At 25.0% G+C, this 15,290-nt stretch overlaps 1 protein-coding gene across 4 annotated transcripts in view; it reads right to left on the reverse strand.

Moving 5' to 3' along the window:
- The window catches only part of LOC117181860 (autophagy-related protein 13 homolog), a 24,655-nt gene extending 9,582 nt beyond the window's left edge, over positions 1-15,073 (reverse strand). For 2 of the 4 annotated variants that reach the window (XM_033374870.1, XM_033374869.1), the window contains exons 1-4: positions 14,456-15,073; positions 8,326-8,674; positions 1,247-1,430; positions 818-1,151 (exon numbers count right to left, since the gene is read on the reverse strand). In XM_033374870.1, the coding sequence (XP_033230761.1) occupies positions 818-1,151; positions 1,247-1,430; positions 8,326-8,674; positions 14,456-14,653 (1,065 nt within the window). In that variant the 5' untranslated portion in view covers positions 14,654-15,073. Of the gene's footprint in view, positions 1-808; positions 1,152-1,246; positions 1,431-8,325; positions 8,675-14,455 lie in introns of all 4 variants that reach the window. The other 2 variants (XM_033374868.1, XM_033374867.1) reach the window with 1 other exon arrangement.
- Positions 15,074-15,290: the final 217 nt, after the last annotated feature.

A 15,290-nucleotide genomic window follows, 5' to 3' on the forward strand; every position in this document is an offset into this window, starting at 1 on the left:
CAACTCTTCCTGGTTGAAGTTTAATCTCCTTCATTTGAAAATTTGATCATTTGGTTCAAGATTCGTCGATTAGGAAAGTGTAATAAAAACTGTATTTGGTGTGAAAGTTGTAATTTTAAATAAAAAGTTACCTTTTCAATTGAAAAAAGGTGACAAAAGATGATAAACCCCAAAATAGGAGAAAAAGGTGACAAATTCATAAAATAGGTGACAAAAGGTGAATAGGTGACACTATGTAATGACTGCACTTATATTTTTGGATAGAAAATCCATCGGTTTGGTGTAAAAATCCTCATTTGTTAGAAAAGTCATATTTTTAGTTGAAAATTCGTCTTCCTTGATACAAAATTAAACTGGTTTGTAAAATATTCATATTTTCAAATTAAAAATTAAAAATTTTGTTTGAAAATGCAACTCTGCCTGATTGAAGTTTAATCTCCGTTTGAAAATTCGATTATTTGGTTCAAGATTCGCCGATTAGGAAAGTGTAATAAAAACTGTATTTGGTGTGCAAGTTGTAATTTTGAATAAAATTGTACTTTTTCAACTGAAAAAGGTGACAAAAGATGAGAAACCCTAAAATAGGAGAAAAAGGTGAAAAATACCTAAAATAGGTGACAAAAGGTGACAACATTGAAAATAGGTGACAAAAGGAGACAAAATTGAAAATAGGTGACAAAAAGTGACAAAATTGAAAATAGGTGACAAAAAGTGACAAAATTGAAAATAGGTGACAAAAAGTGAATAGGTGACACTCTGTGATGACTGAAATAAGGATGAAAATGAAGTCTAGCAAGTAAGGAATTACCAGGTCTACCATAATGAAGTCGTCGTTGGCACTGGTGATCGAACAACTGCTTCTCCTCGAGCCATTCTGCGAGTTGCACTTCAAAATCGTATTATCGTTCGCCACCCTCTCGTTTCCATTACTAATCTCTGTTTCTTTCGCAGATGCTGGAACTGTCGTCGTTCCTGTTGTCAAATCTGCGGCTGGAGTCGGAGGAGGCGGTGAAGAATTTTGCCTAGGCGTCAGCAATGAACTGAAGGGAACGTCAGGAATCACCAAGTCCTCCTCGTTGACAATAACCTGTTTATTTTCGACGAACGCGCCCACTTTTATTGTATCGCTCAGCGATTTCGAAATCTCATCACTGAAAAAAGTAGAAAAATTGATTTGATTTTCATCCAAAGCATCTAACTTTTACAGATTGATTTTTAAACTATTTTTTTTTTTTGTTCAACATACCCTTGCTGATATCGAGCGTGTCTCGGACTTAAATCGGAGTGAAAATGATCACTCTTGAGCATGATTGAATCTCGACCGGTATATGTGGGCGAAATTGTCATTTTCGTTCTGTAGGAAACTGATAAATAAATTGTGCCAACAGGTGTACATAATTGGCCGACACGGACGCGTTTGTAGTTGTCACCTAGAAGGAATTTAGGAGATAACATTATTCTCGATTAAAATTTAGAATATTTAAATGAGATAAAAATCCAAGATAAACCCCTTTTTTAACGTCCAAAAATCAAGTTGATGAGAGAAATTCCTGAAAATAAAATCAAGAATCTAACGGACAAATTTGAACAACCACTACAAAATGTTCCTGTTGCAATTTAAAAAAAGGAACATCCTCCCCTTCTCTCTTCCCCCTAAAAACGAAGAAAAGAAAAGAAAATCATTCGTCTTTATTTTGGACGAAAATAAAGAGGAAAGAAAAATGAGAATGCAACCAATCAAATCCCCTTCCTTCTCTTTTTTATTTATTTCGTCCTTTTTATTCCCACCATTATCAAATCACAATAAGAAACATTTGTAAAAAATAATAATTAACGTTTCGGCACTCATACAGCACCCTTATCAAGGCAAAAAAATGTATAATATAAAAAAAATTAATAAATAAACAGTAAAATAAGAATAAAAAAATATATAAATAATATTAATTAATAATTATATTATTTTTTTTCGCCTTAATAAGTGTATGAGTGCCGAAACGTTGGTGAATATTTTTTACAAATGTTTCTTATTGTGATTTGATAATGGTGGGAATAAAAAGGACGAAAGAAATAAAAAAGAGAAGGAAGGGGATTTGGTTGATTGCCTTATCATTTTTATTTTCTCCTTTTTGTTTTTGTCCAAATTAAAGACGAATGATTTTCTTTTCTTCATTCTTAGGGGGAAGAGTGAAGGGGAGGATGTTCCTTTTTTCAGATTGCAGTGGGAACATTTTGTGGTGGTTGTCCTAATTTGGTCGTTAGATTTTTGATTTTATTTTCAAGAATTTTTCTCATTATTTCAAATGTCAACCAAATACATTAATTTTCAATCAGATAGTTAATTTTTTAACAAAATAATTCAATTTTTAACCAAATTTATTCAATTTCAATCTACAAAGAGGAATTTCCTACGAAATAGTTAAATTTTTCAACCAAATTTGTTGAATTTCTTAGAATATAGCTGAATTTTCAAAACAGAGATGAATTCTTGATAAAAAATTAAAATATATGACGTTTTAGCTAAAAAAATAGCGAATATTTAACAAAATAGTTCAATTACCAAACAAAAAAATTAAAATTTTGAAACAGAAAGATTAATTTTCCACCGAAAAAGAAGATGAATTTTCCACAAAACAAAAAACGAATTTTCATCCAAATAAATGGATTTTCAACCACTAAAATTAATTTTTAGCAACGGAGTTCAACTTTCAACCAAGTAGTTGAATTTTCAAATAAATAGTTAAGTTGTTAACAAGACTTGTTGACTTTTAATCTACAAAGAGGAATTTTCAATCAAATAGTTAAATTTTTAAGCCGAAAAGATATATTTTTTTGAAGACAGTTAACATTTTCACCAAATATTTCAATTTTCTAAGGAAAAAAATTAATTTTCACCCTAAAATATTATATTTAAATTTTTAATAAAACAACTAATGTTTTAACAAAGAAATAAAAAATGAATTTGTATCCAAAGAGATGAATTTCAACTAAAATGATGAATCTTAAACCAAAAAGAATTAATTTTTTAGAAAAGATTTCACTTTGAATCAAAAGTAGCTGAATTTTGAACCAGAAACATTAATTTTCCACCGAAAAAACTATGTATTTTCCACAAAAATAAAAAACGAATTTTCATCAAAATAGATGGATTTTGAACCACAAAAATGAATTTTCAACCAAATAGTTAAATTTTTAAGCCGGGAAGATACATTTTTTTGAAGACAGGTAAAATTTTCACAAAATATTTCAATTTTCAAGAAATTATATTTAAAATTTCATTTTGAATCAGAAGTAGCTGAATTTTGAAACAGAAAGATTAATTTTCCACCGAAAAAGAAGATGAATTTTCCACAAAACAAAAAACGAATTTTCATCAAAAATAGATGGGGTTTCAACTACAAAAATTAATTTTTAATAACTAGGTTCAACTTTCAACCAAATAGTTGAATTTACAAATAAATAGTTGCACATTTAACAAAATAATTAAATTTTTGATCAAATTTGTTGAATTTCATTCTGCAAAGAGGAATTTTTAACGAGATAGTTACATTTTTTAACCAAAATGCCAAATTTTTTACAAGATAGTTGAATTTTCAAAACAGAGATAAATTGTTGATAAAAAATAAAAATAGCTGATATTTCAACTAAAAAAAACGAATATTCAAAAAAATAGTTCAATTTTCAAACAAAAAGTCTGATTTTCAACTAAAAAGGTTACATTTTTCACCAATTAGTTGAATTTTCAACAGAAAAAAACATCTCATTTTCACCCAAAAATGTTTTAATTAAATTTTCAATTTAAAAAAACTAATGTTTAACAAACAAACAAAGAAACAAATTTTCAACTAAAATGATAAATCTTCAACCACAAGAGAATTATTTTTTAAGAAAAGAGTTTTCCTTTAATCAAGTAGTTAAATTTTGGACCAAAAAGATTAATTTTCCACCGACAAAAAGACGAATTTTGATCAACACAGATAGATTTTCAAATGTGCTTGAAGTTCTGAACGTTCAAATGAACCAATTTTTTACGGATGACTTTTTAAACTATGAAAATGGCTAAAATGTTTGTTAATTTATATTTGAAATAATATATTTACTAAAAGAAAATTATAATGCATATTTTAAATTGTACTTGAAACATTATTTATGAATAAAATAGAATTGGAAAAAATATTTCGTTCATTTGAACGTAGATGATTTTTAGCCACAGAAATGAATTTTTAACAGAGGAGGTAAACTTTTAATCAAGTCATTAAAATGTCTTTAATTTCCATCTACAAATAGGAATTTTTAACGAAATAGTGAAATTTTTAAACCAAAAAGACAAATTTTTAAGAAGACAGTTGAATTTTCAAAACAGAGATGAATTCTTGATAAAAAATAAAAATAGTTGATATTGTATCTAAAAGAAGCGAATATTTATCAAAATAGTTCAATTTCCAAACAAACAAATTAATTTTCAACCAAAAAAGTTATTTTTAAATTTAAAAAACTAGTAATTAACAAACGAACAAAGCAAACAATTTTTATGCAAACAGATGAATTTTCAACTAAAATAATAAATCTTCAACCACAACAGAATTAATTTTTAATAAAAGAGTTTTACCTTTAATCACGTAGCTGAATTTTGAACGAAATATTTAATTTTACATCGAAAAAAAGATTAATTTTTATCAAAATAGATGGATTATTAACCACAAAAATTCATTTTTAACAATGAGTTCAACTTTCAACCAAGTAGTTGAATTTTCAAATAAATAGTTGAATTTTAAACAAAATTTGTTGAATTTCAATCTACGAAGAGGAATTTTCAACCAAATAGTTAAGTTTTTAAAAACCAAAAAGATACATTTTTTTGAAGACAGTTACATAAAAAAAAGGATTCTTAATCAAAAATTAATATAATTGATATTTAAACTAAAAAAATATAAAAAGAGTTCAATTTTTAAACAAAAAGTCCAATTTTTAACTAAGTAAGTTAAAATTTTCACCAAATATTTCAATTATCAAGAAAAAAATTAATTTCCACCCTAAAATGTTATAATTAAATTTGTAATTAAAACTATTGTTTTATAAAACAAACAAGAAATAAATTTTTATCCAAAGAGATGATATTACACTAAAATTATGAATTTTAATCAAGCTCAATTTTGAACGAAAAAGATTAATTTTCCATGAAACAAAAAAAGAATTTTGATCAAAATAGATGGATTTTCAACCACAAAAATTAATTTTCAACAAAGGAGTTCAATTTTCAATCAAGTAGTTGAATTTTCAACAAAATAATTAAATTACAACAAAATTTCTTGAATTTTCAAACAAATAGTTAAATTTTTAAAAACCATAAAGATACATTTTTTTGAAGATAGTTGAATAAAAAAAAAGATTCTTAATCAAAAATTAATATAATTGATATTTAAACTAAAAAAAATAAAAATAAGAGTTCAATTTTTAAACAAAAAGTCCAATTTTTAACTAAGTAAGTTAAAATTTTCACCAAATATTTCAATTATCAAGAAAAAAATTAATTTCCACCCTAAAATGTTATAATTAAATTTGTAATTAAAACTATTGTTTAAAAAAACAAACAAGAAATACATTTTTATCCAAAGAGATGAAATTCAACTAAAATTATGAATCTTCAAGTAGCTGAATTTTAAAAGAAAAAGATTCATTTTTCACCGAAAAAAATATGAATTTTCCACACAAAAAAAAACGAATTTTCATCAAAATAGATGGATTGTCAACCACAAAAATTAACTTTTAACAATGGAGTTCAAATTTCAACCCAGTAGTTCAAATTTCAAATAAATAGTTAAATTTTCAACAAAAGAATTAAATCTTTAAAAAACTTATAGAATTTCAATCTACAAAGAGGAATTTTCAACCAAACAGTAAGATTTTTAATAAAAAAAGACTAAACTTTAACCAAAAACAGTTGCATTTTTAACCAAATAGTTAAATTTTTAAACAAAAAGACACATCTTTTAGAAGACAGTTGCATTTAAAAAAAAATGAATTCTTAATAAGAAATAAAAATATTTGATATTTCAACTAAAAAAAAACACGAATATTCAACAAAATAGTTCAATTTTCAAACCAAAAATCCAATTTTCAACTAAAAAAAGTAAAGTTTTTCATTAAATAGTTTAATTTTCAAGAAAGACTTCATTTTTTTCAAAAATGTTATAATTAAACTTTCAACTTAAAAAAACTAATATTTAACAAACATAGAAACGAATTTTTATGCAGAGATGAATTTTCAGCTAGACTGATAGATCTTCAACCAAAAAGAATTAATTTTTAAGAAAAGAATTCACTTATAATTTTTTGCATAAAAATTCGTTTCTTTGTTTGTTAAATATTAGTTTTTTTTAAGTTGAAAGTTTAATTATAACATTTTTGAAAAAAATGAAGTTTTTCTTGAAAATTAAACTATTTGATGAAAAATTTTACTTTTCTTAGTCGAAAATTGAACTTTTTGTTTGAAAATTGAACTATTTTGTAGAATATTCGTGTTTTTTTTAGTTGAAATATCAACTATTTTTATTTCCTATTAAGAATTCACTTTTTTTAAATTCAACTGTCTTCTAAAATATGTATCTTTTTGTTTAAAAATTTAACTATTTGTTTAAAAATGCAGCAGTTTTTGGTTAAAGTTTATTCTTTTTTTAATAAAAATCTTACAAAAAAAACAACGAATTTTCAACAAAATACATTAATTTTTAATCAAGTAGTTGAATTTTCAACAACAACAAAAAACGACTTTCATAAAACTAGATTAACTTCAACTAAAAAGATACATTTTCAACGAAAAATGGGATGATTAAATCCACCGTTACAAACAATAATGTTTAACAAACAAAAAAAGAGTATTAATACCAAAAAATGAATATAGAACCAAGAAGATTAAATTTTTTATATAAAAAGACGAATTTTCAACAAAATACAAGAATTTCCCAACAAATATTTGAAATATAAACTAAAAAATATACATTTCTAACTAAAAATGGAAAAGTTAAATTTTCAGTAAAAAAAATTAAGTTTCAAAAGCAAAGAATTCCAACCAAAGAGATCAGTTTTCAACTAGAATGGTAAATTTTTAAAGAAAAGACGTATTTTAAAAAAATAAAGATTTTTCATTCATGAGAGAAAAAAAAAGTTCATCGAAATTGTTAAACTTTCAAGGCAAAAGATTAATTATCTGTAAACCATTTGAATTTTCAACCAGAAAATATAAAGTTTCAACAAAAAAGTTCATTTTTAACTAAACAATACCATTTTTTCCAAAAAAAGGAAATTCCAAACCAAGCAGATTAGTTTTTTTTACTTAAAAAGTCGATTTTTTAACTAACAAATATCAACTTTCAACAAAAAATGGCCAAATTACATTTTCTGTTAAACAAATTAATTTTAATTAAAACAAAACGATGTGTCAACAAAAATAGTTAATTTTTCAACCAGAGTTCAATCTTTATAAAAAAATAATAATAAATTTCTAACGAAGCATTTAGAATTTTTAACTAAAATTATGAATCTTCAACTAGGATAGTTGAATTTTTAGTTAAAAAGTACTTTAAAAAAAAAACGAATTTGCAACGAAAGAGATGAATTCTCAACTAAAATTATGAACCTTTAACAAAAAATTGTTTGTTCACAAAGTAGTTCAACCCTCATCAAATAAACCAATTTTTCAATCAAAAACGATGAATTTTCAACGAATAATTAAATAGTAGATATTTCAACCGAGAGGGATTTTAATTTTAAACTAAAAAAAGTTGAATTCAACGAAAAAAGAAAAACTTTCAACATAAGATAATTTTCTACGAAAATAGTTCACTTTTTAACTGAAGAAGATTAATTTTAAATAAAACCATTCAATTTTCAATCAAGAAGGATACCTTTTTAACACAATGGTAGTATTTTCAAACAAATAAAATATTTAACTAAAAATATAATCGCCTGGCGGGAAATAAATTACTGACAAGAATATTATATCAGACTGACCGTAAAATTTCATTTTAAAAATCCCCTAATTTTTTTTCTATCCATTAATATTCTTAATCGAATTTCAGAATCTTAATCCTGGATCAATTTTAGCTAAAATAATTTATAAACTGAATAAAACAGTTTGAAGTAAAATTGTCAAAATTCCAAATTTATAATCCTTGACTTTTGCACGATTTTTTCAGAACCTGACCACTAAAATTTCTTAACTTTTTCCTGACCTACGATCATTCTGAAAATGTATTTTTTTTTTAATTATTCTAGAAATTGCGACTGTATGGATATTAAAATTTACTAAAAAAATGGTTGAATTCTTACCTAAAGTATGTAGTTGAGGTTCCCCCATATAAATTCTATAGCAAATAACATATGAGTCAGGGCCCTGCCTTCGACTCAATTTATAAGCTGGTGTTACTCTCGAGACGGAGAGTAAGGATTTAAGTAAAATTCCCATTCTGTTGTAAACTGTGTAAGTCACCCTAACTGTGGGATCACATTGTTCGGGCATGACACCCAGAGTCCAAGTTTCCAGGACCATGGTGTCTCCTTCAACGGTTCGAAGGGATATTTCAATACAGAGAGGTATTGTCGAACTGATAATGTCATTGCAAATAACTCTCTTAGCTTCTGCTTGCACCTCCGGCAAATCTTGGATTGCTAAATTAAACTGCAAAGAAAAGAAATTATTCAATCATTTCTAGTTTTTTTAAATAAATTTAATTTAGGAACCATTTTATTCTTGTGATTTCAAGTCGAAATATTTTAAAAAATGAATCTTTAACAGAAGAAACAAAATTTGTAGTATTGTAACAAAAAAGTCGAACTTTTGGTAGAAAGAATTTTCAAACAAATAGTTAAATTTTTAACAAAAAAGTATTTTTCCAACCAAGAAGATGCATCTAAAACAAAATGAATAATGTTCCACAAAACAGTAGAATTTTGAACCCGAAAAAATGCATTTTCAACAAAACATTATAATTTTTAACCAAATACACTATAGCCGTTTTAATCGAAGAAAAAAGTTCCCGGTCATTTCCCGGTTCGCAAATATTTTTTACGGCCAATGAAATTTAAAAAATCAAACAAATCAAAAAATCAATCAAAATTGAACTTTAAAAGTTTTCAATTCAAAAATTGTGTATTCAAATGCTCAGTAATTTACACATATAACTGGAAAGCACTAACACTTTTCAATTAAACAATTTTAAATAAAATGCATATAAATTGCAAATTTTAGAACTTTTAAAAATTATAGAGTTCAAAGATTCAGATTAAGTTCCAAAAATATAAATCCACGTTAACATTTTCAACAATCTAAATTAAAGAATCAAGCAATCAATTTTAAAAATTTTCAAAATTATATGAAGTAATTTTAAACTAGACACATTAAAAATTGAAAAATAATTTTTTTAACTTAACAGTTCTTAAATTATTTTTATTTTAAATAGTCTAGGCATCCTTTAAAAGCTTTAAAATTTTATTTCAAAATCTTGAGAAATCTAAAAATGGTTTTAAATTTTTCTGAATACAAAATAAATGTTGAATTTTTGTTTGGAAATTTTAAATAAATTTCAAAATTAATTGAATTTTTTCTATAACTTTTAGAAAATGCTGCAAATTTAAAAAAATTTAATTTTAATTTAAAATAATAATAGAAAACTTATTATTTGTAAAAATACTAGAGTAATTTTAAGAGATATTTAGAAATTTAAAAAAGATTCGAATTAAATTTAGAACTTAATATAATTTCAAATACTTGCAGCAGAATTTAAAATAAAATTGAGATTATTGCAGATTTCAAACAAAAATTTAGAATTTTTTCAGAATAATGAAAGACTTTAAAAAAATAAAAAATTTTCTTAAGATTCTTAGGGAAATTGAAAATGATTTTTCACTATGAAAAATTATTGTAATAGAAAGTTTAGGAAAATTTTAAGAGATTTAAAAAATCATCAAAGAAGAACATGGAAGATTTAAGGATTTTTAAAAATTTGCAGGATTTTCAAAAATTGTAGGAAAATTTAGATTAATTTTAAAATATATTTAGAAGTTCTGAAAAAAATGTTAACACACTTCGTTCAAATGACTTGAAATAATTTCAAGTTTTTAATTAATTTTATAATCTTTTCAAAACTTCTACATATCTCTTAAAATTACTCAAATTTTTTTACAAACAATAAATGTTCTGTCAGCCTTTAAAACTGCATTTTAAAATTCTTTAAATTAAAATATATGCTTTTAAAAATTAAAAATGGAAAATTTTTAAAGTGAAACATTTTCGAATTAAGCATTCTAAACTGAATGATATAATAATTTAAAAAATCACAATTTGAAAAATTATTTAAAAAACGGTTGAAATCAAAGTTTGACCAAAATTTTATGCTACAAATTTTGAAAAATTCCCGGGAAAAAAATTAATTTACTGTCATTTCCCGGTTTTCCCCGGTCTCATAAAATTCCCGGTCATTTCACGGTTTTCCAGGTTTCTGGTCCAGCGACCGCCCTGAAATAGTTCCATTTTCTGCTTGAATAGTTGAATTACCAACCCGAAAAGATGAATTTTAGACCAAGGACATTAATTTTCTATGAAAAATGAAGAATTAAAAAAAAATACACGAATTTTCAATAAAAGAGGTCAATTTGCAACACAGAATAGGTTAACTTTCAATTAAAGAAAAAAATAATTTAAAAAAAAATAGTTAGATTTTGAAATAAATTGTGAATAATGCACTTTAAATTGCAAGCAAGTAGTTCAATTTTCAACCAATAAAGATGAATCCTCAGCGAAAAATGTAGTAGTTGATACGTCAACCAAAAAGGATGTAATAGTTAATATGTAGTTTAATCAAAAAAGATTTTTATTATAAATACAAAAATACAAATTTTTCAACAGAATACATAATTGTTCCACCAAATAGTTTAATTTTCAAATAAGAAAGATCAATTTTTAACCCAAAATGATATAGATTAGTTTTTAGTTGAAAGAAAATTAATTTTCAAAAAAATAGTTAAATGTTTAATCGAATTGTTAAGAAAAAACTTTCACTTTCAACCAGGTAGTTAATTTATCAACCAATAAAGATGAATTCTCAGCGAAAATTATGATAGTTGATACTTCAATTTTTAACAAAAAGAGGAGAATTTTCCCAAAAAAGTTAATTTTCAACAACAAAAGATTAAAATTTTCAACAATCAAAAAACATTAATTTTTCACAAAACAGTTGATTTTTCAATAAAGCAATATGGCTTTTAATCAAAATAAATGACTTTGGAACCAAAGAGATGAATCTTGAAAAAACAGAATTTTGAACAAAGTAATTCAACCTTCAAAGAAAGAATTTTTCAACCAAGAGAGATGTTTCGTCAAAAAAGAAAAAAGCTTAACCAAATTGTTGAATTCTCAATCCGAAAAGACGAATTTTATACAAAACAGTTGCATTTTCAAACCAAAAATAGGAATTTTCAACATAACAGGTGAATTTTCAACCAAATAGTTGAAATTTCATACAAGAAGATTTATTTAAAACAAAATACATGCTTTTTAAATAAATAATTAAATTTTCTACTCAAAAAACATCAATTTTCAACAAAAAATTGACTAGTTAAATTTTCAGTAAAAAAAATTAATTTACAAAAAGAACAAAATTAATTTTTTATATAATAGTTCGCTTTTAAACAAGATATTGGAACTTTCAACCAATAAAGATAACATCTGCACGAAAAATGTAATAGTTGATACTGCAACCAAAAAATATTTTAATTTTGAGTCAAAAAAAGGTTCAATTTAACCAAAAAATATGACTTTCCAATGATTTTTAACCCAATAGTTGAATTAATTATGAAAAAAAGATTGATTTAAACCAGAAAAGGAAGTTTAATTTTCAGTTAAAAAATTTTTTTTAAACAAAAAAAAAGATTATTAACCAAAAGAGATGAATTTTCAACAAAAAAGGTAATTTCCAACAAAATATATGAATCTTCAACAAAAAAAGTTTTTTTTACAAATTAATTCAACCAAACAGTTGAATTTTCGAAAGAAAGAGATACATAAAAAATGTAAATTTTATACCAAAAATGAATTTTCAATCCAAAGAAAGAATGTTCGACTAAAAAAGGATGAATTGTGGACAAAATAGCTTGTTCAATTTTCACTTGAAAGAGATGAATTCTGAATAAAAAACGTAAGAGTAAACATTTAAATAAACAAATTAAATTTTTAATCAAATAGAATTGTTTACACCAATGTTAAATTGTTCAACAAAAGAGTTCTACTTTTAGCCTAGTAATTTTATTTCCAATCTAATAGATGAATTTTCAACTAAAATGATAAATATTTAACTGGAATACTTGACATTATAACCGCCAAGAATAATTTTTAGACGACAATATTAACTTTCAACAAAAAAAAGATCATTTTATCTATTCAAGTGGAATAAGTTAAATTCGCAAAAAAAGTGATTAAATTTAAACTAAAATGGTAAATATTTGACTAGAATAGTTGAATTTAAAACCAGCAAGATAAATTTTCAACTGAGATGATGCATATTTAAATGAAATAATTTAACTTTTGACCTAAAAGAAGAATTTTCAACCAAGAACATTGATTTCTACAAAAAAGGACGAATTTTCGACTAAAAAATAATTTTGAACAAATAAAAAGTTAAAATAATTTGTAACAAAAGAGTTCAACTTTTAAACAAGTAATTTTATTTCCAACCTAAAAGATAAATTTTCAACTGAAATGATAAATATTTAACTGGAATACTTGAATTTTCATCCGATAAGAACAATTTGTAGACAAAAAGATTAACTTTAACTATTAAATTATTATTAATTATTATTAACAATTAAGAAATAGATTTTTTGACAAAATGCGTGTATTTTTCACAATATAGTTGAATTTTCTATCAAAAAATACCAATTTTAATTCAAATTGTTGAATTTTAAATCAGGAAAGTTCAATTTTCAACAAAAAATGGAACAGTTGATGAAATTAATTTTTAACCAAACTGATGAACTTTTAAATAAAATGGTGAATATTCAACTGAGATACTTGAAATTGTTATGAAAAAGGGGAATTTTCAATCACAAAGATAAATTTTATATACAAAAATAAGAATTTTCCACAAAGTACATACATTTTCAAACAAATAAAAAATATAATATAAATATAAATATATATGCTAAAAAGCATGAAAAAGATTTACAATAAAAAAAGACAAAAATAACAATTGCAAAAAGAGGGAGAAAATAAATTTTGAATCAAAAATAGAATACAATTTTCTCTTCAAAATCTAATTCTTCACAAAAAAACGTATTTTTACCAAAATAGTTAAATTTTCTACTGGAATAGTTAAAGTCTGAAGTAAAAAAATTATTTTTGACAAATTAGTTACATTTTCAAAGAGAGATGAATTTTTAACAAAAATGATGAATCTTCAATTTAAAAAAATTGAATTTTAATCAATGAATTTAACTTTTAACCAAGTAATTGTATTTTTAAATAAATAAATAAATCCGTAACCTAATAAACACAATTATATTTCCTACGGCTGTAGATAAAGTAGAAGTATTTTTTCTAAATCGACGAAAATAATTTAAATAATAAAAACTTGAATTTTACTGCCATCAGAAGTAAATTCCCGGTTTTTAAATTAAATTCAAGGTAATTTCCCGGATTCCGGGTCTAGTCGCCTCACTGACAAAGGAAAGTTTTTCACTTGTTTACACATCATGATATGAAAAATAATCAATTAAAAAAATTAATGTTGGGAATAAAAATATGAAAAAAACGAGATCAAAGCAATCTTCAATTTTCTAAAGTTTTTTAATGAATCTTTATTATTTTCCGTGACTTTGAATTTTGAAACTATAATTTAACGAAAGTGCAATGTACCCATATGTTTTTAACACAAGTCAATTTACCATTGATAGGAGTAATAATAATTAAAGCAGTCATCAAAATATTTTCATTGATCAACCAATTTGAAGAAAAAAATTGGATATCAATTCGACTCATTGTTTTTATTTACAAAAAAAAAACTTTAAAAAATCCTACGTTGAGAATCCCAGACAGAATAAAAAACCCGGCAAAACAAAAGGGACATAATAAAATTTAACTACGGGTTTTGGAGTAGAAAATTTAATAAAATAAACAAACAAGCTACTCCAAAAACACCTGTCATAAACAAGCTTGTTATCGTATTAGTTAAATTTGTACAGCATTCCAGAAGCATGACAGCATAAGCCATAGAGAATGCCAAGAATGGAAAAAGAAAGTAAAATCATTCGATTTAATCGAGTTACCGCCCACAGATTTGCTCCGAAAATAACCTCTAAATTCTAAAAATAGGAAATATAATAATAAAAATGCTTCAGCTGGGTAAAAACAAAGTTGAATCGAAATTATGAACTCCAAAAAAAAGAGTAAATAAATCATATATCTTACCCAATCTGTTCCAGACGAGTTCGGTTTACACTTCGTGCTCACTTTTTCTCCAGATCTGGATTGCACGATAATTTGTGCGGCTTTAAGTGCCAGAAATTTGGTGAACTTATCCAGATCTTTTTTGTCCTGCATGCTTAATTTTAAAGCTGACATTGCAAAAAAAAAACGTTGAAGAAACGTTTTCAAAACACAGAACATCGAATGGAATGCGAGTTTGTTGTCTCTGACGTTTTGGTGCCACGCGACATTTTGTCAAAGCTGTCACTTATCAGTGAGATCGCGCCTCAAATAAACGACATTGACCTCTGCTCTTATCATGCCCGACCTATCTCTCGAATAACAAGTGCCGTAACTAATCTTAATCGAAGCTTTTAGCACTGTCACGGCTAGTTAATTACAAAACCACAATCGGGAATTTTTGTACTGACACATAAGCCCACGAAACTTTTTCTAACCTCGAATTTCGAGCGCGCATAATTTACAGACACTTTTTTCAATATATTGATGACAAAAGTGTTTAAAAATTATTATTCTTTTGAGAAAATCTGCTTGAATGAGAGACCGAATAAAAATAAGCGTATCGACCGAAATCCGATGCCTAAAATGGCGCGGATTTTCCCGAACTTGGTACAACCGCCATTTTGAATTTGCATGGATTTGCATAACCATAACCTGCCGTAACGCGAAATCATGCAAACAAAAATATGATTATAAAACCCCAAAATGGAAAAGAAATAATATTTGAACTTATAAGAGATCAACTTTAGAAGTCTAAAACTTCTATATGATTGAAAAATAATAGTGTTTTTAAATATTTTAACAACTTTTAGAATGT

Source organism: Belonocnema kinseyi, chromosome 10, assembly GCF_010883055.1.
Source record: "Belonocnema kinseyi isolate 2016_QV_RU_SX_M_011 chromosome 10, B_treatae_v1, whole genome shotgun sequence".
In the NCBI taxonomy this organism is placed as follows: Eukaryota; Metazoa; Arthropoda; class Insecta; order Hymenoptera; family Cynipidae; genus Belonocnema; species Belonocnema kinseyi.